Raw genomic sequence first — 24179 nt, forward strand, 5'->3', positions numbered from 1 at the left:
TGTAATGAATGCAAAGTTTAAAATTCATGACATTTATTACAATTAAAAGGCAATGCTTATACAGGAATGTCACTAGTGCTTTCACTGTAATAAAATAATAATATAATATAATAAAATAATATATTGTCACAAATACAATTACAGGCAATTAGGAATATTGGCAGTAGTTTTATGTTCACTGTAGTTATTTGTTGACATTCCACTTCTTAAACCTCCAATTCAGGTTCCCGTTGTGCTATTCATCAGGTGCGATGGGCAGCGAGGTCATCATCGTGTACAAACATCATCATTGCACTGCAAGAGAGGGTAAAAAGGTTAAACAGCCATGTATTTACACAGTGCTGGATGAACAAGAGACATCTATCAAAGTTAAGGTTTAATGGCTGTCTCTACAGAAAGCGTCTGACGGCGCAGATACGCTCTTGTTTTAAATCAATCCATTTGGGTTCAGAGCGCTGCCACACGAAACACGAGTCAAGACAGTGCCTGAACGCATCCTGTGTAGACGTGGTGTAAGTCCAATTATTGCCAGTCAAACTAATCTCCCACAAATCCAGTTTTGTGGAATATATTGATATAAAAGCGCTATTAATCATTAAGGTCAACACCTCAAATATAGATTACTGTGGTTGAAAACTTAGAGCGGGGTTTTTTCATAAGGCTATAACATAGCCCAAATAGCACATAAAACAATATGAAATGTTTACTTGTATGGTAATCTGTGTGTCTACATATTGGGTTTTCATAAGATCAGAAGAAAATAATTACATTTTTTAACAATCGTTTATTCTGGAATTATTATCATTATTATTTCACATAGAGCTGTGGGGCCCAAAACGATGTGGAAGAAAAGCCAATGTCAACAAAACATGAAGTCAAAGCCAAGTGAGCTTTTGAACAGCGTCAGTCTTTGATTTAAAGATAATATTTTGACATCCCCGTTTTCTTGTACCTATGTATTCAAAATCTCATAAAAGGTAAACCAGTCTCCATCTTCTGTTGCCAAAATACATTTCTGAAAACTGCCTGTGGCCTATTAATGAACATGAGGGATTTCTTTTCTGCTGGAATGCAACCATGAACATATTTAAAGCCAAGTAGAGCAGCTAAGCACTGACTAACATGCTTCCATTGAAATTCAACAAATCCTGCAGCTAGTCTACTCGGCCCCAGCTTTCAAAAAGAGGTCAAATAACTTCAAAATGAAGTCACTGTTTTAATTCTAAGTAGCATTTCTTCAGACAGATATAAAGGGCTATTTCCCTATATTTTAACATGACCTGAACAGACAGACTAATCAAGTTTTATATCATAGTAAACCGAATCTCTTTGGGCTCTGGGAAATTGTGATGGACATAAAATACAAGAATATGGATTGTTGTATGATCATGCTGAGAATGAGCTATTTACATTGCCTGCTTCATGGAGCCAAAGCAGTTTTTTGTGTGTCTGAAGTACCCGGAACTTTTAGTCCGGTACTTTGCACGGTTCCTCCAGCCCGCTGTTGTCTGCGTTTCCACTGCGGCCTAAAGACCCATGAAGATTAGGCACAGTAGTCCACTGACGTATGAAAAAGCGACGGTTGGTTTTATACAACAACAATGATGCCATGTCAAGCGACGGGCAGGCACATTGGACAAAAATCTCGCTTGCAGCTGCAGATTTTTAAAAATGGTGGGTGAAATAAAATGCGAGCACTCGACCAATCAGAAATGTTTAGTGCTGCAAGCCTTTCTGGGTGGTAAAAGAATGTACCTGGAACTTAATTTAGACCCTGGCCCCTGCGGTGGAAAAGGCTCCTAGCCCCTATTTCTATTGTCCCTGGCCAAATGTTAAGAAAGCCCCCTAGTTTCATTTCTGATCTGATTTTTAGATTTTCTTTTGGCATTTTTCCTTACCACATAAGAAAGGTGTGCGGAGGATGGTATGCAACAGGATCATACTGAGGATGTTGTGATTAAGTCATACAGTCTGTGTCGACTAAGCCGCCGTGAAGCTCAGCGTTGTTGACTTTAACTACTTATCTGTGAGTTACTTAGCAACTTTGTTTGTCTAGACTGAGTGTTAAACACGTCTTGTTTATGTGTCCTGAGAATCGTTGTTGTCTGAAGTTGAGACACGGGTTGCTCTTCAGGGAAATCTAGTTTAAGGATTTCAATCTCTAGACACAGATAAGAGAAGTAAACACCGTCTATCAGCTGTTTGAACGAGGCGACATTACTTCTTTTTAATCCGCATCAGCCAGTGACCTCACTCTGTTATCAAAGCTTCAACTTTTTCAGGGCCTCTTCCACACAAGCATGTCATATAACTTGTGACTCGCACTTGTTTCTGCCGCATTTCGACCTCTCAAGAGAAAACAAGGTCTATTCTGTTCCTGGGCTGCAGCGATGGTCTTCAGAAAGGTCATGGGAAAGCCTACTGTACATGTTGCAATATCTGTGACATGGTGGACTTTGTGAGAAGCAAGCAACAGAGCCGGGGGCTAGGGCATTGAAGACCATGTGCCCTGATGATCACAGGACAAAACCTCTAGTGCAGTGGACACGAGATATTGTGTCCATGACCTCTGTGCAATGTCTTACTAAATGTGCTTTTAAGGTGTAGAACAGGGACTACATATACAATTGTAGTTTCTATTTTATGATTAATATATATTGACACCACAGAACCAGTGCTGTCAGTGTTTGCAAAGAGCCAAGCTGGCTGTTTCCAGTCTTTGTGCTAAGCTTTCTTTAAATGTTGAACTAAGCATTTAAGCTTAAAAGTAAACAAAGCGTTTGTATCACATGAGCGGGTTGTATGGGCTGTAAATATCAGTTGTGTCAATGTTTTGGTTATTTCCCCTTTTTCTTACATGACACGTTTGACTATGAGAGGGCGTTTATTACTTGGTCTTTAAGTAGTCACCCATTTTTAACATTGGCGTGTCAACGCTAACCCCGTCTTCTCTTAAAATGCTACTGTTCAACATAGCTTCTACCATAATGTTATGGTAACACATAAGAAGGCACATAAAGGCACAAAACTAACCCTTAACATCTGTGACAGGCATATTCTACCTCAGATACCAAAAGCATTATTCAAATACCTGGCTCTTATGTGTTATGGGCAAAGACTTTGCATTGATATAATAATAATAATAATAAGTAACATAATAAACCTATCAATTTCTCCATTATATACTAGACATTTTAGTTCTGTAGACCACTGCGGAAGCTACTTGAGAGAAATAAGAATATATATTTCAAAAATGTTAAGTAAGGCTGCCAATACTGTTTTTCCACATGAGGCGACTTATATGTATGTTTGTATAATTACTTCTCTGTTTCTGTTTTTAAGCACAATTAGGTACAGACTGAGAGCAACACTCAAGTTTCAAAGGTTTGGGGGGCCTATGACACAGACACTGACAGACCATGAAGATGGAGTAATAAGTGTGAAATTGTCTGAAGAGGCAACTCTGATGCGTGTGTTGCTACTGATGTAAGAGCCGGCTGGGAAAAAAAACGGATTCATATATCAGTCCAGTGTGCTTTAGTAAACACAATGACGCCATTTGCTTAAAGAGTTCATTCATGAGCACCAATAAAAAACATAATCTCTTCTTGTATGTTCATGGGATGTCTTACCACTGGTCTCTGTCCTGCTTTTACTTGGGCTGAGATACCCAAAGCCTTGGAAATGTCCTCCAGAGGTACGTGGTCTCCCGGTGAATCCTGGATAAAGTGGAGTAGGACCTTTTCTCCACCTTTGCAGAGCAGAATATATTTAGGGGGAATCATCAAGTGAGCAGAGAGCATCAGCAGTCTGACTTGAACTTGTTTTTGTTTTTTTTGACACACTAAATGTATCAAGCTGCCTATAAATGTCTTTGTTGTGCAATCTAGATAACTTTTTCTGCAAACATTATAGTGCCAAGTCTCTCACCTGTTTACGTGCCTCACCAGCAGATTATATGAAAGCAGTAGTCAGCCCTGCATTCTAAAAATTATGACTATCTTAGTTTTCCTAATGTTGTGCTGTAAATTATTTTGGATGTGCCTCTCCACTCCTGTATGCAGATTCATTTCCGAGAATCATTAACCCGACACACCATTACACATTTTAAGTTTAATCCGTGCACTTCAATCAGCAACCCTGGGGCGCACTGACGCTGAGGGTGAGAGGTTTGGAGAGCTTGCTGTGAACTTCCAACTGCACTACAAGGATGTGACGCAGCATTGCCCTCTAGAGGAAAAACTGCATAAATGCATTTCTTTGACCATGTGTTTTTTTTACCCTAATTTAAATGACCAGACAAAGTTCACCCTTGTCAGTGCCATGCTACAAGGTCATTTATATGTTGACAACCCCCCAAGTACATAAGGCTTTTTGAACTATCATTGCCTTTCTCTGTTCAATTATACACCTTCACAAGACAGACCCTTACTAACACCCCCCTCTGGTGTGTATTGTGTGTACCTTTGGCCACAATGAGCATGCCTCCGCTCTGGAGCAGATCTCCTGAGAAGTTTCCCTGTATGCCGTCAGCTTTGGCCTGAAAACAGCAGAGAAAACAGGCAGTCAGAAGTCAGTGTATTAATCTGGGTCTCAGCAACTTCAGCCCTGCTCCTGTGACCAGAGGGCATACGAACCATGACATATATACATATTATATTATCATGAAGATATCTACCTTTGCAACTACATCTCGTACTTTCTTCCCCAAAGCAGCAGGAACCACACTTATGGCTGTGTACCTGAGTGTGAAAAAACACAGTTTCTTAATTAGAGATCATCACAAGGCAGGAAAAGAGAGAAGAGGTCAAACCAGCAATTCACACCAGTGTCAAAGTAAACCGTCACTCACATAAAACAAACAGCTTCTCTGTTACATGAAGGGAACATGAATTTACTGCACTCACCTTTTGAAACCCAAATCCTTGTAGCTTTTCTTTTGTTCATCAACAAAAATGGCTAAAAGAGAAGATGATTGATGATTATTATTAATCCTACAAAAAGGACTAGTGGCTGTTGAGAGGGATGGGCTCAATAAGCATGTTTGAATCCTTGTGACACATCCCATCTTTCGGTTACATAAGTTTGGCTGTGAAAGGGTGACAATGCAGCGATTTCGAAGATACAATGAGGGTTGTTGTGGCAGTTGAAGCTGTGTAAAAACAGTAAAGTAAACAAAATCGAATGAATAGACAGAAAGAAAGAAAAGTGGCCAATTACGGCTAAAAATGGTTTTATTGGATCAGATTTAAGACTTTGCCAATGATAGTAAGCCTTTTCCATAATAGTTAAAGCACCACATATTTTTCATTTTAGAGTGTACTGCAACACAAATGTGAAAAAGACCTCTGTTTGTATTTGATGAGTAACTACTACTTACGTCCTTTGAAAAAAACCCCTTCCTTGAACTCCTTCAGCCCGAACTCTTCTGGTCCGACGCCCACCAGCGCCACACCGCTGGCTCTCAGGTCCGGCTCGAGTTTGTTGATCTCTGATGCCATCCACCGACACACCTGACAGCCAAACCTGCGCAGGAAGAACAAGACCACTGGCTGGTCCTGCCACAGAGACTGCAGCTCTACACTCTGAAATACACAGAGAGGGAAAAACTCGCAATCAAACAGTGAAATCACAAAACAAAAGATACTAAAAAAATGAAACTATACAAGAACGTTTGGAGACAAAGACTTATAAGGTAAAGTGACAGTGGTGTGGTTACATTAGACAAACAGGTAACATATGGCACATGGGTGTAGGTGGATTGTACAGATCGTATCCATTATCTGTGAAATCACACATCATAGACTCAAAACAGTGCAAGACCATGATTCATATTCACATGTATTCCCTTCAGATCATCATTATGTCACCCTGGAGGCGTCATTTGACAGCCATTACATCAGTGATGTGAGGTAATGGCAGCTTTAACACTGTAGGCCTCAGCGGGGAACACAGGCCTCTAACGAGAACAAGTCAACCTAACAGCGTTGTATTAGAAGAGAGCACCTTTAAACTCAAACCAACCAGCCGAATAGATATGATAAGAAGAGGAAAGCTCAAAGCTGTACGATCTAGCTAAACAGTCGATCAGCTTTGTGGCTTACCTCTCCAGTTTCAGCGCTCTTCAACAAGTTCTTTCCAACTTGAGCGAGGTCGACGTTGGCCATTTTCCTACACGGACCGTAAGCTGACAACAAAGTTACAGGAGATGTACGATTCGTACATAATACACTCTTGTAGTAGTAAATGTTTGAGTAACGCCCGCACAACAGTTGCAAAACAACTGCATCCTGATACGCCCACTGAACACTGACGTCCAATCAGATTCTGTTAGTGCTGAAGAATCAGCCAATTACAGCGCACGGTGCATTGAACGGGGGCGGGGCTTCGAAACAGCAACTTTCAGCACATGCACCTGACCACTACAATCCACCCAAACTGGTATTAGAAGCTATTTGTTTTAAGTTGACCGTTTTCTTACACTTTGCACTACGAGGGAAACACTGGCCCACCAGTTTAAACATGAACTGAAAGTGGTGACTGAATAAATGGTGATTTTCATAATGCAGCTTGCATAAGGTGTGTTATAGGTGAGCTCAAAGGTAATGGCATTTATTGCATGGCCTTTGTTTGCTCATTTCCCTCGCTTTTTATTGCTGTTGGTTGTGTCCCATCTGTCTGTTTTCTATTAACTCCTGAGACAATCAAGTGTGCTTCGTTCTGCTTTAAGATAACCCTGTTTTTTTTTACTACTACTAATACTCAACCACTGTGCTTCAGTACAATTTTGATGTACTTTGATTATAATCTTCTGTCACTTTCTACTGCTACTCAATGGAAATATTGGTCTTTTAACTACATTTATCTACTATTGTTTACTTTGAAGATCAAGAGTTTAGCCTACATTAAAAAAACAAGTTTCCATATCTATTATCATTATTACCCAAAACAGACAACTTTGGTTCAGTGACAATGGAACTCAATACATCAGTGACTTAGAGGTTGTTTCCATCCCTCCTGTATCAAGCTGGACAACCTGCAGGCCAGATCTTATTACAAGTCAGTCAGATAAGGTAAACTAGCATGAGAGGCGGTCTTAAAATCACTTCAGTATTTCTACAGGGACTCGTACATCCTCAGGTATGAAAGCTTATGAAATAAAATAAGGTAACTAGAACTTTTTAAATGAAAACAACTTGAAGAGAAGAGGAGGAAAAATCAACAGCTAAGATCTGCAGCCTCACAAGAATCTGCCACCTACACTGCATATTCTTAGATAACTTAGCCCCGGTTCACAATGGCACCTGCCATGTTTAGCCGATTACCGCAAACTCAGGTCAGGGCCAGCAAGCCCGCCCAAGGCTAAAGTCGGGGTCAGCTCCCTTGGAATGTTCCAGGATGGTGTCAGTATGAAAGCTTTCTTAGCCTGGGGCTAAGTGCAGTGTGAAAAGCCTACTACCCTACTGACTAGTGAACTGTGACTGACCCTTTACCTTCTCAGCCTCGCCTAACTGGAACCTATCTGCTCAGGTTACCATAAAGTGAGCCAGACCCATGCCTATGCAAACCTTTCAAAGAATATAGAATAACAATAAGTAGTAATATAAGTTTCCTCTGTTGTTGCTGACAATCAATGGGCACACATGCACACCCACGAGTGCATATACTGCAGAGCAACTGACCCTTTTCACAGCAGACATTTTGACATGTCATAGCAGGAAAAGCACAGGTTGAAATGATAACATTAAAAATGACTACATTAGGTGAGCTGGCTCACTGGGACAACTGAGCGATCATTAGTGAAATTTGTTTCACCTGTGCTTTTTCTACTATGACAAGTCAAAACATCTATCTGACCCTTCTTTCTGCACACTGGCAGTTCTCTGTCACTCACTGCTAATCATGGACCTGATCATGCACACCTGTTTTCACTATCACTGCTTGAGCAAAAGATCTGCACCAATGTCACAAGTAGATAAAAAGCACACATCACCACAGTACACACACACAAATAAAACTGCATAAATTAAACATGCTTGTATTCTGTTATTTGTATAACCTCACTGACACCTCACAAATTGCAAGTGGTATTAGTAGTAATAATATTACCACTAGACTGAAAATAATGAGATAAGGCGTATCTATTTTATTGCTATAGTGCATTACAGTCTCCTTAGGAATAATTTAAGTTTCATCTTGTTTTACACTTCAAGTTGGGATGCATTTCATTGATCTTACATGGCTGGCACTTTTTGTGACATTATAACTTTTATTTATTCAAGTGACATTATTTTCAGTCCACATAAATACACCAGAAACTATATAGAGAGCACTGTCTGTATTCTCCTCATTTGTAATGACTGACCTACGGAGGTTTAAGGTGTTAAAGTTATAACAACTGAGGACTCTCTAATATTACATATAATCTGTTTAACATACTACATAATATACTTTACCCCAATATGTGAACCATGCCCTTTAGGTTTATAAACCTAATATCTAACAAATAGATTGCAACAAAGTGCTTGAAAGAGTAGCAACTATCTATGTACCTTCACACAAAGTTAATACTTAGTCAATTGATAAATCATTGACTGACTGATCAGTGGTGGAAGAAGTAAAAAAAATAAAAACTCAATACAAGTAAAAGTCCTGCATTCGAGATTTAACTTAAGTAAAAATACAAAAATATTAACTGAAAAATGTACTTAAAGTATCAAAATAAAAGTACTTGTTAGGCAGAATGGTCCCTTTCCGAGAGTTGTAATATTGTATATGTCATATTATTGGAATATTATTACTGATGCTTTAACACGTAGCCTAATGTTAAAGTGAATCTTAATTTGTAAAGTAACCACAGCTGTCAGAAAATGTAGTGGAGTAAAAAGTACAATATTTGCCTCTGAAATGTAGTGGAGTATGAAGTAGTGCTGTGTGTAGGCGATATTCGAGCAGAGCACAGATAGATATGCAGACAGATGCGGGGACCGTCCGCGGTGCTGATGTTGCAGGGAGGGGCGTGACGTCACGGGAGAGACCGGGAGGAAGAGGAGCAGGGGGAGAGGAGAAGAGGGGGAGAGGAGAAGGGACGGAGAGAGAGAGAGAGAGAGAGAGAGAGAGAGAGCGGGGGGAGGACTGCATGGAGAAAGGAAAAACAAAACAACAATCATGCCTCCTGTAATTCATCCTACGTGTTTTATAAATCATAATGGTTGGTCTGTTCACCTACACAGTATGCCGCAATAAATGACGAGTCTCCCCGATAAGGTAATTATCATCTTTCAACGTTTCAATCTGCACGCCTGCTTCATCTTCTGACACAGTTGAGTCGATCGTGTGGTCTTCACCTTTAGAACCAAATGTCAAGTCGAGGAAAATATCGAGCATCATTAGCAGAATAGACTGAAAGAATAGGCTAAAATCGGTTACGTGGCAACAGTATCTATAGCCTATTGGTCAAATGTTTGGTTTAAATCTGAGCGATAATTATACGTCAGCCTTGTAACTGCCTTGAAAGCCGTCATTATAACCCCAAGCGGTTCCATTGTGTCCGATTAGAGCTTCCTCCATGAAAAATTAAAATGGAAACAGGCTTCATGAGAGCGGTGCCGCATACTACACTGCTGTAGTCAGCCACGCCGAGCACATGGGCTTTGCGCACAACACTAACATGCGCATTGGTTGCAGTGCGTCGTGCCCGTCGTTGCTGCTGTTGCTGATGACTGCAGTGTCCTCTTGGTAGCACTACATAACCATTAGCAGCACTAAGTTACTCTCATGACCAGTATGCTACACTGTGATGATCTTGAATGACCTCTAATATAAAAAAAGAAAATCAACCCAAAACAAGTTTAAACTTCCTTTATCACCCTTTTTTTTATGCTGCAGTGTAAACTGGCTTGAGAGAGATGTCATCTCCAGGCATGGGCACCCCCAGTGACCCCCTTTTGGCCAGTCCAGGAGGGAGGCTATCCACAGCTCAGGAAGGGATCTGGAGGAGCTCACTCCCCAAAACTGCCAGCTTCCCAACGTCCACCACTCGGCACCTCAGTCACCGAGCCAACAACTTCCAAAGACAGCCAAAGCGTCGGAAGCTGATAAGACCTTCACCGCCTCCGCCGCCCAACACACCCTGTCCCCTGGACCAGCTGGATCTCAGTGAGCTTCCCCCAAGGCGTACTTTCCAAGAGCTGCTCTTCAATGGCTGCATCCTGTTTGGTATTGAGTTTAGCTATGCCATGGAAACGGCCTATGTGACTCCTGTGCTCCTGCAGATGGGCTTGCCTGATCAATTCTACAGCTTGGTGTGGTTTATTAGTCCCATACTGGGTAAGTGAGCAACAAGGCCAGATGAACACCTGGTGGAAAGGGATATGTGATACATCATCATGTGATTTTGAGTAGCAATAATCTTGTGCAGTGCTTGCTCTTTGGACTCTAACTCCATCCTCTGTTTTTGGTTTGAAGGATTCCTCGTTCAGCCTCTCATCGGAGCATGGAGTGATCGTTGTACGTCCCGGTTTGGGCGAAGGAGACCCTTTATTTTTGCCTTGGCTATAGGTAAGAAATGTTCTCCAGCGATGTAGCATTGTACTTGGTAAGTACAATGCTACATGTAAGTATATACGTAAGTGCTACTTATGTTAAGTTGGAGGACAGATTAAAAACGGAATGGTTATAACTAATGCACCAGAGGCTGAGATATCCTGACTTTTAGTCCAAAAAGGAAAAACTCAAAAAACACTAGATTCTTCGCTTCCCATAATGCAACTTGATAAACGTCTTTTGATAGACCTTTCCCACCTAAATGCAGATGTCTTAAACTGCACAGCCCAGTTGTAAACACAGGTTTTCTGTTAAAAAAATCCATGCCCACACTGAGGTATCTTGTTGATGTCACGTGACAAAGTTTCTCCACAGCCACAGAAGGCGTTATACAATCAGGGGAGCGCCCCCAATGATGTACACTTGCATAATTATTTCCCACGTAGCAAGATGTCTGTTGAACTCTTGTACTGATTTCTTCTGCTTTCCTCCCTCACAGGGGCTTTGGTTGGTCTATCTCTGGTGCTGAACGGACGGGACATTGGAAGTGCACTAGCTGACACAGCATCAAATCACAAGTGGGGGATTGTCCTGACGGTGTGTGGTGTGGTTCTGATGGACTTCAGTGCTGACTCAGCAGACAACCCGAGCCATGCCTACATGATGGATGTATGCAGCCCAGAGGACCAGGATCGGGGGCTGAACATCCATGCGCTTCTGGCAGGTAAGAAAGCACTTCACACAGTCACAAACTCAGGGTTTCATTAAACAATAGTGGCATAGGAGATTGCAGTTATAACTTAAAATCTTTCAAGATAATTTGGAGGGAGAAATTAAGCTTTGGGACATTACCAGTCATTGCAAAAGGTCATTTCTTTTGTTTCTTAATCTTGCTCTGCAGGACTAGGGGGTGGATTTGGCTACATTGTGGGCGGCATCAACTGGGACCAGACACAATTTGGAAGGTCGATGGGAGGTCAACTGCGGGTCATATACATGTTCACGAGTATCACTTTGGTGATCGCCACAGCCATGACTCTTCTGAGTATCCCCGAACGGCCCCTACCAAAGAGCCAGCCGAACAAAAACTCCAGCAAAAATCATCTAAAGAGCCCCAGCCTCCCTCTTCCTCCCTCTCCTCCTGTTCCCCCAGGATCAGCTTTGGGACTGGATGAGGAAGATGAGGACGGTCTTTACAGCTACAATTTCTCTAGAAAATCTCATCCAACTAACGCTGACCCTCTGGCCCATTCTTGCAGTGCCAATGCACGTCTCTGTGCTGGCCTCACAAGCCCCATATCACCCATGAGCCCCCTCACACCAAAGTATGGCAGCTTTATTAGTAGGGACAGCTCGCTCACTGGCATCAACGAGTTTGCCTCCTCATTAGGAACCTCTTATATAGACAGTGTGCTCATAAACTGCTACACAGGTCAGCAGACACCACAGGCGCAGGCCTCCAACTCCACCACTGTGCCCCTGCCGCCAGGGGACTCCCCTCCTCCTGATGAGTCCACGCAGGGGACAGGGAGCCATCCTGCAGGACAGACCCAGGCTGATGTGGCGTCTCATCCAGCAGAGGAAGCTCAGGATGCAGAAGCGCCACAGCCGGAGGGAGATGCACAGTCTCATGGAGCATCTCTGGTCACAGTTGGGGCTCAGCCTGGAGCAGGGTCACATCGGGGCTCTTCTGCTGGTATCCTGAAGCGACCCCAGAGCCTTGCACTAATTGAGGAGCCCATGGCAACCCAAATTGTTGGACTGGAGAATGGACGCAGGAGAACAGTGACCTTCAGCCAGCAGGTCTGACAGATATTTTGAAAATGACAAAAGCTGTTTAGTCAGTAGCCACCACAGCATTTTTTAAACACAGTGTCTGTCTTTTCTCTCTGGTGAAGGTTGCAAACATTTTGCTGAATGGGGTGCGCTACGAGAGTGATCTGAGTGAGAATGTGGAGACAGGAGAATCCCAAATGTCCATGAGGCTGCTGTGTATAGCCATCTACAGGATGCCTCCCTCTCTGCGGAGTTTATGCACTAATCATTTTTTGGGTGAGAATAATCACTAATTAAATGTAGTTGCACATTGAACCTCTGTCTGTTTTGTATTTAAAAGTGGCTGAGTTGATACTTATTGGTTCTCTCTAGGCTGGCTGTCCTTTGAAGGCATGCTGCTCTTCTACACCGACTTCATGGGGGAGGTTGTGTTCGAAGGAGACCCCAAGGCACCACATGACTCGGAGGCTTACCAACGCTACAACGCTGGTGTCAGCATGGGCTGCTGGGGCATGTGCATCTATGCATTCAGTGCTGCTTTCTACTCAGGTAAGCTACACTCGTAATCACAAGCCTGGGATGTTGCAGTGCAGCTCTGGCCAGGGAAGAGTCATTATCAAGCATTGTCTTCCTTTCACATTTGTTTCTTCTTCAACTTCCAGCCATATTGGAGAAACTGGAGGAGCGTTTCTCTCTTCGCACTCTATATTTTTTTGCCTACCTGGCGTTTGGTTTGGGCACGGGCCTGGCCACACTATCCACCAACCTCTATGTGGTACTGTCTCTCTGTGTCACCTATGGGGTGCTCTTCTCCTCTCTATGCACGCTGCCTTACTCTCTACTGTGTGAATACTACCAGAGCCCTCAGGTCAGTATCTAGATATGTAACTTACTCATTTGTAGTTGCTTGATGGTATTTTTCCAGGATTAACTTAAAGGAATAGTTCAACATTTGGGAAAATAAGCTTATTCGCTTTCTTGCAGACAGTTTGATGAGAAGATTGATACCACTCTCATGTTTGTATGGTAAATATGAAGCCACAGCCAGCAGGATAAAGACTGGAATCAGGGGGTTACAAAGTACACCTATCAGCACCTCGAAAGCTCACAAATCAGCACATTATATCTCGTTTCACTCTGTACAAAAATCGAAATGTAACAGCAACACTTTGTGGTTTTACAGGGGGATTATGTGCCTGACTGTTTCTTGAGCTTTAGAGGTGCAAAGCCAAGCTAGCCAGATGCTGGCTGTAGCTTCATATGTAGTGTACAGACTTGTGAGTAGTGTATATTCCAAAATGTTGAACTTTTCCATTAACGCTGTAGTCATTTGTGGTGCGCTACGTATAGTAGATCGATCATATAACAAAACTGTATATGTTCCTCAGTTTTGTGGCTCATCAGAGGAAGGGACCAGACGAGGGATGGGGGTGGACATCTCCCTGCTCAGCTGCCAGTATTTCCTGGCTCAGATCCTGGTCTCTGTGGCGATGGGACCTCTGACCTCACTGGTCGGTGGGGCCCAGGGAGTGATGTACTTTTCAAGCCTGATGTCATTCGTGGGCTGCCTGTACTCCTCTCTCTGCGTGGTGTACCAGCTGCCCCCCCCTGAGGGTGAGCCCCCCGAAAGCGAGACCCAGCCACTATTGGTGCACATTTAGAAAAGCCTCTTAATTTACTTTACCTCACACAGACACACACAAACACACACATACTCAACGGCATACGCTCTCACGCTGTCGCTTGGTATCTTAAGTGTGTTGACCTTCACAGCACTGATAGGACAAACACACTGTACACCCTGCCGCACACTGTACAGCACAATTCCATATATTGTTTCACACTAATCAGCACTGTTATTCTCAGAGCTAGACAGACAGACAGACAGACATTGGCCACTGCTCTAATATGTGTATACATGACCTGTGTGTTCATACAGTGTGTGTGCTCATGCATCTTTTTCCCTAACTTTTGCAAACGAATGTGTGACCTTTTTGAATGCAGTGTGGGAGAAGTTGATTTGTGTGTGTGTGTGAAAGAGAGACTGTGAGTGACCTCTTTGAGTATAGATAAGCCTAAAGCTGTTCTTCTGTCTGATTCTTTGCTGTAAAATCTTTGCATCATCTTTTCTTGCTTGTTGGTGTTTAGTATAGAAATGTTGATCGCTACGTGCAGGCTAACCACAGCTTTCCCCCTCTTTTTCTTCCTTTTATCAGTTGCCTAATGTCTGCATGAGCTGCAATGTAATCTCTCAAAGCCTTGTGTTAATGTTTTGTTTCGGTCATACGGCCAAGGGAATGTCTACCTGCCTGTTTCTCTGAGGTAGCATATTAGCATCGCACCACAGGCGGGATTGTCTGACTAAATGAATGTGCTGCCAGTGACCACTCACACTCACCGTTTATGCTTCTTCATTAATTCAAGAGCTCTAAACACATACTTAATATTCACGTTAAGCTGAACAATGCTTGATCACAGATAGTCTTGAAGGGCTTCACATTGTTCACATTTTAACAGCAAATGAACATATTAACACTTTCCACACAATCCAGTCATCATGAGACTTACCAGTGTGCTGTGCCCAAATTTCACAGTTTGGTGCTGGGTGACTCTTAATCAAGTCCCAAATATGAGTACAATACCAATTAACATAATCAGCATACAGCCATGACTGATAGGATGACACACACACACACACACACACTCGTACACCAAAATTTCAGAAACAGAGAGAAATGTGTACTGGTGGCAAATTCTGTCTGGGCCCTCACTAAAGCCATGGACAGCTGTGAGCTGTCACCCTGCTCCTGGCCATGCATGCCATTGTAATAATGACAGTGATTCTTGTCATTATCAGGAAGAGGAGAAGTTGAAACTGGGGTGTGAATCAGCATTCAGTCGGAAACCGAACAAAACAGAAGAACAACAAACAGGGAGAAGACTCATGTGAACTATGGGTAACCCTGAAGGTGGACAACATTGAAAGAAAAGACTGTGGGGGTTCATAGAGCCAGCAGCAAGTGCTTTATGTCATCATTAGGGCGCATGCTTATGGTAGTAGGCTTCTGCTCAACCACACTCAGTATAGCGATCAACTCAGTATAGCCAAGTTCCTCACAGAAAGTTTCAAACTTCATTCTGTTTTTCTATCCTCAAGAAGCCATCCTCATCAGCAAAATGGTACATAGAATTTATGTTTTTAATCTGTTGTGCCATGGCAAACAGTATGCTTTGTCTGTTCAGCCTCAACACAGGCACCAAGCCTGTCTTCAGGGCTTTAACAAATGGTCCACTTGACTATATATTCTGTTTTAAGCCTATCATTGTGATGGTTTCATTGACTGGCTCACACACTGACTACCATTATGGTTCCAGTAATAATTGCTGTCTCAGCAGAATGTCAATAATTGCCTACTATTAAAGCCTCCTGGACTGACGCCATGCTAATGTTTCTGAGGAAACAGTAACTGTATGGATCATGCTGTTGCAGCTTGCTTGAGAAAAAAAACAAAACACATTGAGTTTTTGTGTTAAATGGTACCACCTATTGCTCAGTATTAGCAGTGTTACTGTAAAAGCTACTTTTATTCAGGGTTCAGTTAAAACTAAAATGATCATTTTGCCATTTTGGACTCCTGTGTCAGTTATTGCTGTACATTGTTTTTCACTGATTACCATTGTAGACCATACCAGTCATCTCCCCAGTTGACTTGAGCAATTATGATCTGCAATATTATAATACACCACATGGGGGAGCCATAAGACACAAGACAGCAATCTTGCAATTCTGTGCACCCTTTTCCATTACCAAGTGAGTGGGATTATTCCTGTTCCTGCCTGCATTTAAACCAGCCATTTTCCATGTTAAGAAAAATTGGGTCAAGTGACATCATGTACTTTTAAGGCCATGGTTTTAAAAAGCAGTATTGATCCATAAACAGGTATGACACACACAATATACTTAAGTAAAAAGACAATTTATTTGTTTATCAGAATATACAAAGCAGTGGCTGAAGTAACCGAATGTCATTCTGGTTCTGAAAAAGGCAGTCTTGGACTCAAAACTGGGCTACCCAGCCATAACATAAAACTCATTGAAAACGTAAGAAAAAACAAAGTATAAATGGTACAAACTTGCGTGGAATGCATACAGAACAAATGACCAAAGCTTTAAGATTTAAGAGGGGTTAATTAACATTGCAAAATCCTGCCTCCATAAAACAAGATCAAGCTATCATATCATGGAGGCGCAAGACAGAGACCCTTTATTCATCTGCACCATCTGTAATGTTAACAGGGCAGCCAAGCCAAGGATTAAGTAGCAGCTCAAAACAAAGAAATTTTGCCTCAACTAATAATGCTAACAACTGTCTATTAGCCCCTGCTTAAAACTTATCTTTGGTCCTTTAAGTGAATCTGAGAGGTCAACATGAGCCTTGGAGGAGGTGAGCAGCTGCCTTTATGAATGAATCATCTGGTCAGCACTGACATAATAGAGATTGTGCTTCTAACATACCGATATAAAACCTCAAGAAATGAAAAAACTGATCTCATGGTGTGGCCCTATTTGTACAAGTAAAAAAAAAGCTCATTTTAAAGACCAATAAATAACATTTCATAAAAAAAGGATGCAGGGCCACTATGTTTCAGGACTCCAGTGCAATGTGATAACATGGGAGCAAACAAAAAGAAATATTTCTCAAAAAAGGTACAGAAAGCACAAGCTCTACAACACAATGTTGACCAGGCTGGTAAGACAGTGCTGCAAACAAGTAGCAGGGCAGAGACCTAAGCCTCCACTTCTGCCTCTTTTGAATCTCCATTTTCCTCTGTCTTCTGCTTTTTTGTCTCCACCTTTTCCTAATAAAAACAAAAACAAAATATTTCATGCATTAGAAAAGACCAAATTTCACCAGATTAGTCAACACATTAAAAACAATTGATTTGGATTGTATATATTGGCCTGGTGACAACCCACCTCCTCCTCTTCAGCTGCACGCTTCACAGGCTGTGCATCAGTCTCCTCAGCAGGGGGCGCCTCCTCTGCATTCCCTGAAAGGACAGTTTGTCACTTTAGAAAATACATCCTTTAGTTTGAGTGTAATTAAGACAAGATTCATGGAAAGATTAATCTTTGTGGAAAAATAAATATTTTAAAAATCGAATTTTTAACTCAAAGCCACACAAGGTAGCAGCATTTATGAGGCAAATTAGAAGCAACAAAGTGAGAACTGAAGATATTTAAACAGAGTTGCTTAAATATTTTTTCTGAAGACATTAATACAGCTTTGTATTAACATACCATCTCCATTCTTGTGTTTCTCCTTCTCCTCTTCGGTCTTTTCCACTTTGTCACTGTGATCAGCACCATTCTGAATGAAGAGAACAAAATGTCAGTCCAGTAACACATCATCTTGTGGCAATATTGTAGGGTTATAGACAATGTTGCAAAAAGAGAAAAAAAAATCTAAACATGGAATCCCAAGCATATTTGAAATAATCCTCCCAGAGTCTTAACATGTACAGACTCCTCTGGGGACACTTAAAAAAAGGCATGTGTGGAGCTCTTATTACTCCCCAGAGGATTAGCTACCAAGCTTGTCTTGAGGCACCAATGGAAACGTCCACAGACTCGCTAACTAACATCTGTGCCATTTCACAACCCAAACAAAGCACTGTGTGGAGAGCAGCTGAACAGGAGGGGGAGGCGGGTGCAGCGACACCTGCATGATGAGGGGTGCTAAGACAAAAAAAGGCCATGAGGCTGCTCCTCGTCTCCAACTCACTGTGCCATTGGCAGGTGCGTCCCCGTTGTCGGTCTTCTCCTCCTTCTCCTCCACTTCTGCTTCTTTCTTCTCTTTCAGATCCTACAAAATAAAAGCATGTCCCTTACTCAATGTACCGTTCGGCAAAGAGTTTATTCTGAAGTGCCCCACGGTCTTACCGCGTCTTAATTAAAGAGAAAGCTCGTTCACCATTTCTGCGATAAAGTCCAATTCAAGACTGAGTTGGTTAGAAATATTTAGAGGACGTTTTCATCCCAACCGGTGGTGTAACGTTAACGTTATGTGGCTTCCCGCCCACAGCAGCAGCAGCAGCAGCAGCTCCGCTTCACCAGCTGTACCGTTTCTACCGCTTTGTCTGCTCAACAAGACATTTTTAGCTAACCACATCACATACGTTGGAGTTTCCAGACATTATTTAGCTGTCGACGCTGAAAATAACAAATAAGTCACCTCTGCGGTGTATAGTTGTCGGCAAGTGACATTTCAAGAGAACGGTCATTTAGGTAACGTTAATTGATATTTTCTGAAATTACTGTTTTAACTTACATGAAGTAAACGTTAACGGTAACGTTTACTGCCATCACCGAATAACCCACGGTCGTTTAACCCAAGCTTGCTAAACCAATTGTTAACACAAATAATACACCAACTTAAAAAAAGTTCGAAAAATCTTTTAACACGACAGTTCAACCAATACAAAAAGAAAAACTGAATGAAACGCACCTTGGCTGTAACCTCTGCAGTTGCGGTCGTGTCAACAGCTGTGTCGGCCATGGCTAATTTGGTGAATTAATGTAGATAATTATATTCCTGTTCAGAAATAGATTTTTATTTCTTGGCTCTTTGCCTTCGTGTGGATAGTCCAAAGACGCTGAGAGAGAAATGATGTCTACCCCTCTCCGCTTTTCTCTCGAGCTCGTTGAAAATCCACTTTCGTTGGATACGACGGGTCGATCCCGCACACAATTGGACAATGTCGACCACCGGGGTATTCGATTGGAGGAATATCTCGTCAATCTTGACAAGACTTCCCGCCTACTGGCTATCTCATCGTTGATTGGCCAATTGTTTTAAAGCGCTGCACTGTGACACCAGAGTTCTTTTTTCCACTAACCATCAGTTTGCGTTTGATTTTTTACCTAAAATTTGAACAATGGATGTAAGTGGCCAGTTGTTAAAGTTATAATAATCCACCAGAGTCAGCGTAAGACTGAATATTGTCACAGGTATATAGAAGTTTGGAAACCTGTGCACACGGAGGGCATCTTTTGTCTTAGCGCTCTTTCTCTGCAGAGATGGGGTATCAAATTACATGCAAAAACGAATAATGTGACGATGTGAAAACCATGCGGCCACTCCTCCTTTCTATATTTAACACGAAACGTGTTCCTGCTTAAATGTACTTACACTTTCACTATTTCACAAACCTGATGAACTGAGTCAAACCGGTGCAACAGTGTAATTTGGACATTAGACACACAAATTATAATTAAGCAATTCATTATTCTGTTACAAAACTATATAATCTAAGACGCATTAAACCTGCATAGCCTGAGAGCTATACATCCATTTTACAAATTCAAAACGTATTCAGCTATTACAATTAGCCAATGAATAATTGTTTCATCAATGTAAAATAATTGATATATGTCAATTATATATTATTTCCTGCTGAAGTATTAGTATATTCAACAATCAGTGGAAACAGGAAACTAATTGTCTGTTTCAGGCAATATTTGATACAAAGAAAAGGAAATAAATCATTTGCCACACACTGGCTGACAATAGGTTAAGTAAGTACATGTTTTAGTTTTGTGTCTATCAGGGGCAGTAATGGGGTGGTGTGTGTGTGGTACAGTAAGTGTGTGTTCCTTAAAACGTGATTTAAATGTTATATTTATCATACAAGCTTTGGTCTTGTTGGTCTTGTTGAGAAACTGGCTACTTCTCTTCTCCTTCAGACGTTCTTTGATGTGAACTTTGTTTTCCGTCACTGCACTCGCTCATCCAACTGTCAAACCAAAGGAAGTGGCAACACACAACTGTAGGGGCCCTGAACTCTGTAATTTAACCCTGCACGTGGTCAGTGCCTCACTGTCAGTTAAAAAGAAGGTAAAGTGTGTTTTACCACTGATAAAATCTACACATTGTGTGCCATGACACTCTGACCTACAAACCTACAAGTTTCAACAAAATCATTTGACCTTGAACAGCCTTATTTGCCACGCCTGTCATTGTTTCCACCCACACACAGCTATCATTCATTTTTATAAAACATTTGCCTTATCAGATGGTTGTCAGAGCAACAGAGTAATTTCCACTTGTTTAACTTACAGTTTACAAAACATAATTGCATGTGGTCCATGTAATATGACACCACTTTGACCTGGATTTCAAACATTTCTAGACAGTCTTACTAATGTTTGTATCCCAACACAGCCAAAGAAGATATCTTGACACAAGTATTTCTTCAGCCTCTAATTCTAGGGCCTCCTAGGACCTGCCTCAGTTATCTTCTCTATGCCATGCCAGTATTCAAGCCACTGATTTTGAAGAAGCCTCCAGGCCCTATTTAGTCATTCACCTCACATTCAGCTGAAATATAATTATGAAGACTGTAATTACATGCAGAGATCAAAGGGTTGTGTGTCAGTGTACTCGCTAGTTACTTTGAGATTTATTTTGTCTCTCATAAGAGGATGTTTTTTTCACTTAAGCTGGGTCTGTTGTTCTACCATGACATATTACCTGGTAACTATAACAATAATATCTTAAAATATTGCTGATTTTAATACCAAAGCTTCATCATAAACAACAAACGAAAGATAATCACATTGACACAGCGTTCATTTTACATCGTGTGGTTGGAAATTACTATAAAAAGCAGACATCATTTCACTGCACTTGTAGACAAGGGCTTATCTTGGCGCTGCATGAAGTTTGACCCTTTTATTTGGGAAATGAAGACCATGTGGAGACTGCAGAGCATTGAAGCAGACATCCACAATGTAATGGCCTCAGTGTGCTTAGAAACTCCTGTAGATCCATGTGAGGAACAGAGGAGCAGGCTAAAAAAGCAACAGAAGGCATTACTCACTCTTTTTCTGTAACTGGAAAATGGGAGCAATCAGAGAGAGAGAGAGAGTGGGGGGGGGGGGGGGGGGGGGGGGTTTGTGAGATCATTTCCTGTCTTTTTTTTCCCTTATTTGCCGGCTACCTCAACATGTTTCCATGTGCCACCAATCTGTTACAAAGAAAAAAAAATCCATCTATGGGCAGCCTGTTCATTCTGCAGGTAAAGAAGTGAACCGAACTGTTGCAGCAAGTAGGGCAGTGAAGGAAAAGTTGAAAAAGAGTTGCAATTTATGTAGTGATTTTTATATATACATAAAAAAAAAACCTCTTATTTGCCAACAACTGGAGTGTTTACCACACACACCACACTTTCCACAAGTAGGAACTGGAAAACCTTTTTTATGCTATTCAAAGTTATGGAACCACAGAAAGAAATACTGCATAAGAGAAAAGCCTCTTTGTGTTCACAATGACACACGGTTGAAAGTAAATGACATATTTTGCATCAGTTCTCACAGCCTGGGGAAACATTTCTTTGAATGTTCCTACAGGTCAGCGGATATAGGATGGGAAGTACTGCACCTTAATTTCACCTTAATTTCTTCAGAACAAAGGAGTAACCTGACTTGAGGAATGTCAGTGCTCGGGGGTAGGGCAAAGTGGGGCCCATCGAAGAGCAGAGGTCAGGATTAGGCGGGGGAAGGGTCCCGATAATTGGAGGAATTGGTGGGGCTAACTGAGCTCTTTTGTTTTGAACAGCGGTGTCCTGCGTGGTCTGGCTGGCTTTCTCTGCTTTTCGGGCAAGTCCTGCAGAGTACAGGGAAAACATGAAGTTGACTTCTCACTGGGACCCTTCAGTCAAATGCACAGTGAAGGAGAAAGCGTGCCTATATTATTGATTTCTAATTAACACAATTAAGTACAGTCACTATTGACGATAATGAAAACATACACTATTAGTGCCACCACATGAACCCCAGAAGCTCATACTGTATTTACATATAAAAACCACAGGGATGTTTCTAAAGTAACTACTATATAAAGATCACAGTACATGCGTAATCACTTTGCTGTAAAGTAACACAGCTTTGCAATAATAATGATTTATTTTTAATGAAACAATGATTTTTATGAATAAAGTACATAAATATATGGATGGGTAAATATAATAAAAAAAAAAGGTTTACATTCCAGGGGTCAATAGTTTCCAAGAAAATAAATAATTTAAATGAATTTTCATAGGATAGATTGTTGATATTAAGATCAATACAGAAGTAAAACAATTAAAAAAACATTTATTAATTTGATTTATTGATTTATCTATTTGGGACTATTAGGTCACAGCAGCAGCAAATAGTAGGATTCAACAGATTTTTAAAAAGGAAAGAGAAAGAAACAGTAGTAGAACACCACGTGTGTGAATTGAACATCAGTGCAGTACGTATAAGTAAATATATTCAACAAAAAAGTAGAAACAGATGTCAAGTAAGAAAACAGAAAATCAATTTATATGCAGCATGAAACCGTAATATGAAAAACTGTATCTGAGTTTGCAGAAGCACACATAATGTAAACCAAAGCTCCTCAGAGGCTCGGTGCCAAGAGATCCTGAAATCCTGCATCTCTGGATATTGTTGGGACTGTTGTGGTTTACATGTCTCCTCAGTGTTGCATGGATTATTCTGCAGGTGCTTTGAGGATTTGGAAAATGCCAGTGGTAGTGTGTCCCAATGCTGCAAGTGTTCTGCTCTCTGTACACTCTGGATTTAAAGCACTGTTTTCCACTATCTCAAGCTTGTTCAAAATAGGTGTTGGATTTATTCAAGGATGTGCGTTGTCTCCTTCCCTGTTTGCGATAATCATGGGCAGGATATCTCGGTGCTGCCAAAGTCTGGAGAATGTTGTTATGTTATCACCTCTGCTGTTTCTGGCTCCATGTCTGATGCACAGGAGCCAACTGCTACTGGTTGTAAAGTAAGTGTGAGGAGGATTACCATCTCCTAAACTCAGGCTAAGAATTCTCTACATAAAAAGGTGTCTGATCCCATCCAGGTGAGGGGAAAGCAACTACCCTATGTGGAGGAGTTCAGATATTCCAGGGTCTCATTATTAGTGAATGTGGGCAGGACGGGTTGTGAGATGAGTGATGGTAAAATGCATCAGCTGCAGTAATGTTGCCATTGTACTGAACCATGGTGTTGAAGAGGGAGCTGAACCATAAAGTATGCTTCTTGGCTGTTCATCTTTAATTTGACCACACACCTAGTGACCAGAAATTATAATGGGAATACAAGCAGCTGAAATCTTGGAAAACCTCAAACTCCATACAGGATTGGGTGCCCAAGGGGGCCTCCCTCTGAAGGACTGGAAAAATAACCCATAACAGACCCAGGACATGCCAGAGGGACTGCTTCTCCCAGCTGGTATGGGAGCGCTTGGTGGAAGTGTTGGAGGAAACTGCTGGGCAAAAGGTCACCTGGGATATTCTACTGACTGTGTTGCCACAGCGACTCTGACTCAGAAAAGCAGCTAGAAAATGAATAAATGGACGGATGGATGGACAAATGACGGATATGATGTGTAAATGTATTATGTGTTCACATTACAGAAGCCAAGATACTGTATGTATTCTGTAAATTGTATATACAAAGTGTAGCACTTAGATGTTAATCTATGATGTGTGTGCAAAAGACAAGCACACTTCAGTCCTTGACTATAAACAGTATCCGATTGCAGTGGGAGGTAGTGCAACATGTTATCTGTCAGAGAAATAATACATCATACACAGTATTAAAACCAATACCACACACATGCATCATACATTTCTCTGTAAAATACACAAAGAAGAAAAAAGAGTCCTGTGTAAACAATCTATCTATCTATTGTATTGACTTGTATTATCAGGGATTATCTAAATGTTATCGTATTACACTTCAAATTACAATGTCCTTCATAGATTCTGTATACCCTGTGCTTTCCAAGATGACTTTATTGGTT

General features: G+C 41.4%; 3 protein-coding genes across 5 annotated transcripts; 1 reads left to right on the forward strand and 2 right to left on the reverse strand.

The window, feature by feature from the left end:
- Positions 1–6270, reverse strand: prxl2b (peroxiredoxin like 2B). Its single transcript, XM_070902938.1, has 7 exons — positions 6105–6270; positions 5381–5585; positions 4908–4959; positions 4679–4742; positions 4465–4540; positions 3633–3751; positions 1–294 (listed from the first exon to the last, which is right to left on the reverse strand). Exons 1-7 carry the CDS (start codon positions 6165–6167, stop codon positions 268–270), a joined length of 606 nt encoding a protein of 201 aa, XP_070759039.1. The 5' UTR covers positions 6168–6270; the 3' UTR covers positions 1–267.
- A 3638-nt stretch (positions 6271–9908) lies between these two features.
- slc45a1 (solute carrier family 45 member 1) lies at positions 9909–13982 on the forward strand. Of its 3 annotated transcripts, XM_070903152.1 has the most exons (9): positions 9924–10329; positions 10468–10560; positions 11045–11269; positions 11447–11755; positions 11834–12348; positions 12444–12597; positions 12694–12870; positions 12984–13189; positions 13710–13982. In XM_070903152.1, the coding sequence occupies exons 1-9, from the start codon at positions 9924–9926 to the stop codon at positions 13980–13982; spliced, it is 2358 nt and encodes a 785-aa protein (XP_070759253.1). The 3 variants fall into 3 exon arrangements, with proteins under 3 accessions (XP_070759252.1, XP_070759253.1, XP_070759254.1); XM_070903151.1 differs by having other exon boundaries at positions 9909–10329; positions 11447–12348; XM_070903153.1 differs by lacking the exon at positions 10468–10560.
- Positions 13983–16282: 2300 nt separating this feature from the next.
- LOC139282850 (prothymosin alpha) lies at positions 16283–19007 on the reverse strand. The gene is made up of 5 exons (XM_070902746.1): positions 18831–19007; positions 18108–18188; positions 17624–17693; positions 17300–17373; positions 16283–17181 (listed from the first exon to the last, which is right to left on the reverse strand). Exons 1-5 carry the CDS (start codon positions 18879–18881, stop codon positions 17110–17112), a joined length of 348 nt encoding a protein of 115 aa, XP_070758847.1. The 5' UTR covers positions 18882–19007; the 3' UTR covers positions 16283–17109.
- Between the last annotated feature and the right edge of the window lie 5172 nt (positions 19008–24179).

This window comes from Enoplosus armatus, chromosome 3, assembly GCF_043641665.1.
Source record: "Enoplosus armatus isolate fEnoArm2 chromosome 3, fEnoArm2.hap1, whole genome shotgun sequence".
In the NCBI taxonomy this organism is placed as follows: Eukaryota; Metazoa; Chordata; class Actinopteri; order Centrarchiformes; family Enoplosidae; genus Enoplosus; species Enoplosus armatus.

What these genes read in the sequence shown, in the direction of transcription:
- slc45a1 (XM_070903151.1), top strand. Translation starts at nt 9,909, where the DNA reads ATGTCATCTCCAGGCATGGGCACCCCCAGTGACCCCCTTTTGGCCAGT. An exon ending in CAGTGACCTTCAGCCAGCAG is followed by an intron (nt 12,349 to 12,443) that starts GTCTGACAGATA and finishes TCTCTGGTGAAG; the next exon opens with GTTGCAAACATTTTGCTGAA. An exon ending in ATGCACTAATCATTTTTTGG is followed by an intron (nt 12,598 to 12,693) that starts GTGAGAATAATC and finishes GGTTCTCTCTAG; the next exon opens with GCTGGCTGTCCTTTGAAGGC.
- prxl2b (XM_070902938.1), bottom strand. Translation starts at nt 6,167, where the DNA reads ATGGCCAACGTCGACCTCGCTCAAGTTGGAAAGAACTTGTTGAAGAGC. An exon ending in AGGGGTTTTTTTCAAAGGAC is followed by an intron (nt 4,960 to 5,380) that starts GTAAGTAGTAGT and finishes CTTCTCTTTTAG; the next exon opens with CCATTTTTGTTGATGAACAA. An exon ending in AAGGATTTGGGTTTCAAAAG is followed by an intron (nt 4,743 to 4,907) that starts GTGAGTGCAGTA and finishes TTTCACACTCAG; the next exon opens with GTACACAGCCATAAGTGTGG.
- LOC139282850 (XM_070902746.1), bottom strand. Translation starts at nt 18,881, where the DNA reads ATGGCCGACACAGCTGTTGACACGACCGCAACTGCAGAGGTTACAGCC. An exon ending in CTGCAGAGGTTACAGCCAAG is followed by an intron (nt 18,189 to 18,830) that starts GTGCGTTTCATT and finishes TTTATTTTGTAG; the next exon opens with GATCTGAAAGAGAAGAAAGA. An exon ending in ACGCACCTGCCAATGGCACA is followed by an intron (nt 17,694 to 18,107) that starts GTGAGTTGGAGA and finishes CTCTTCATTCAG; the next exon opens with AATGGTGCTGATCACAGTGA.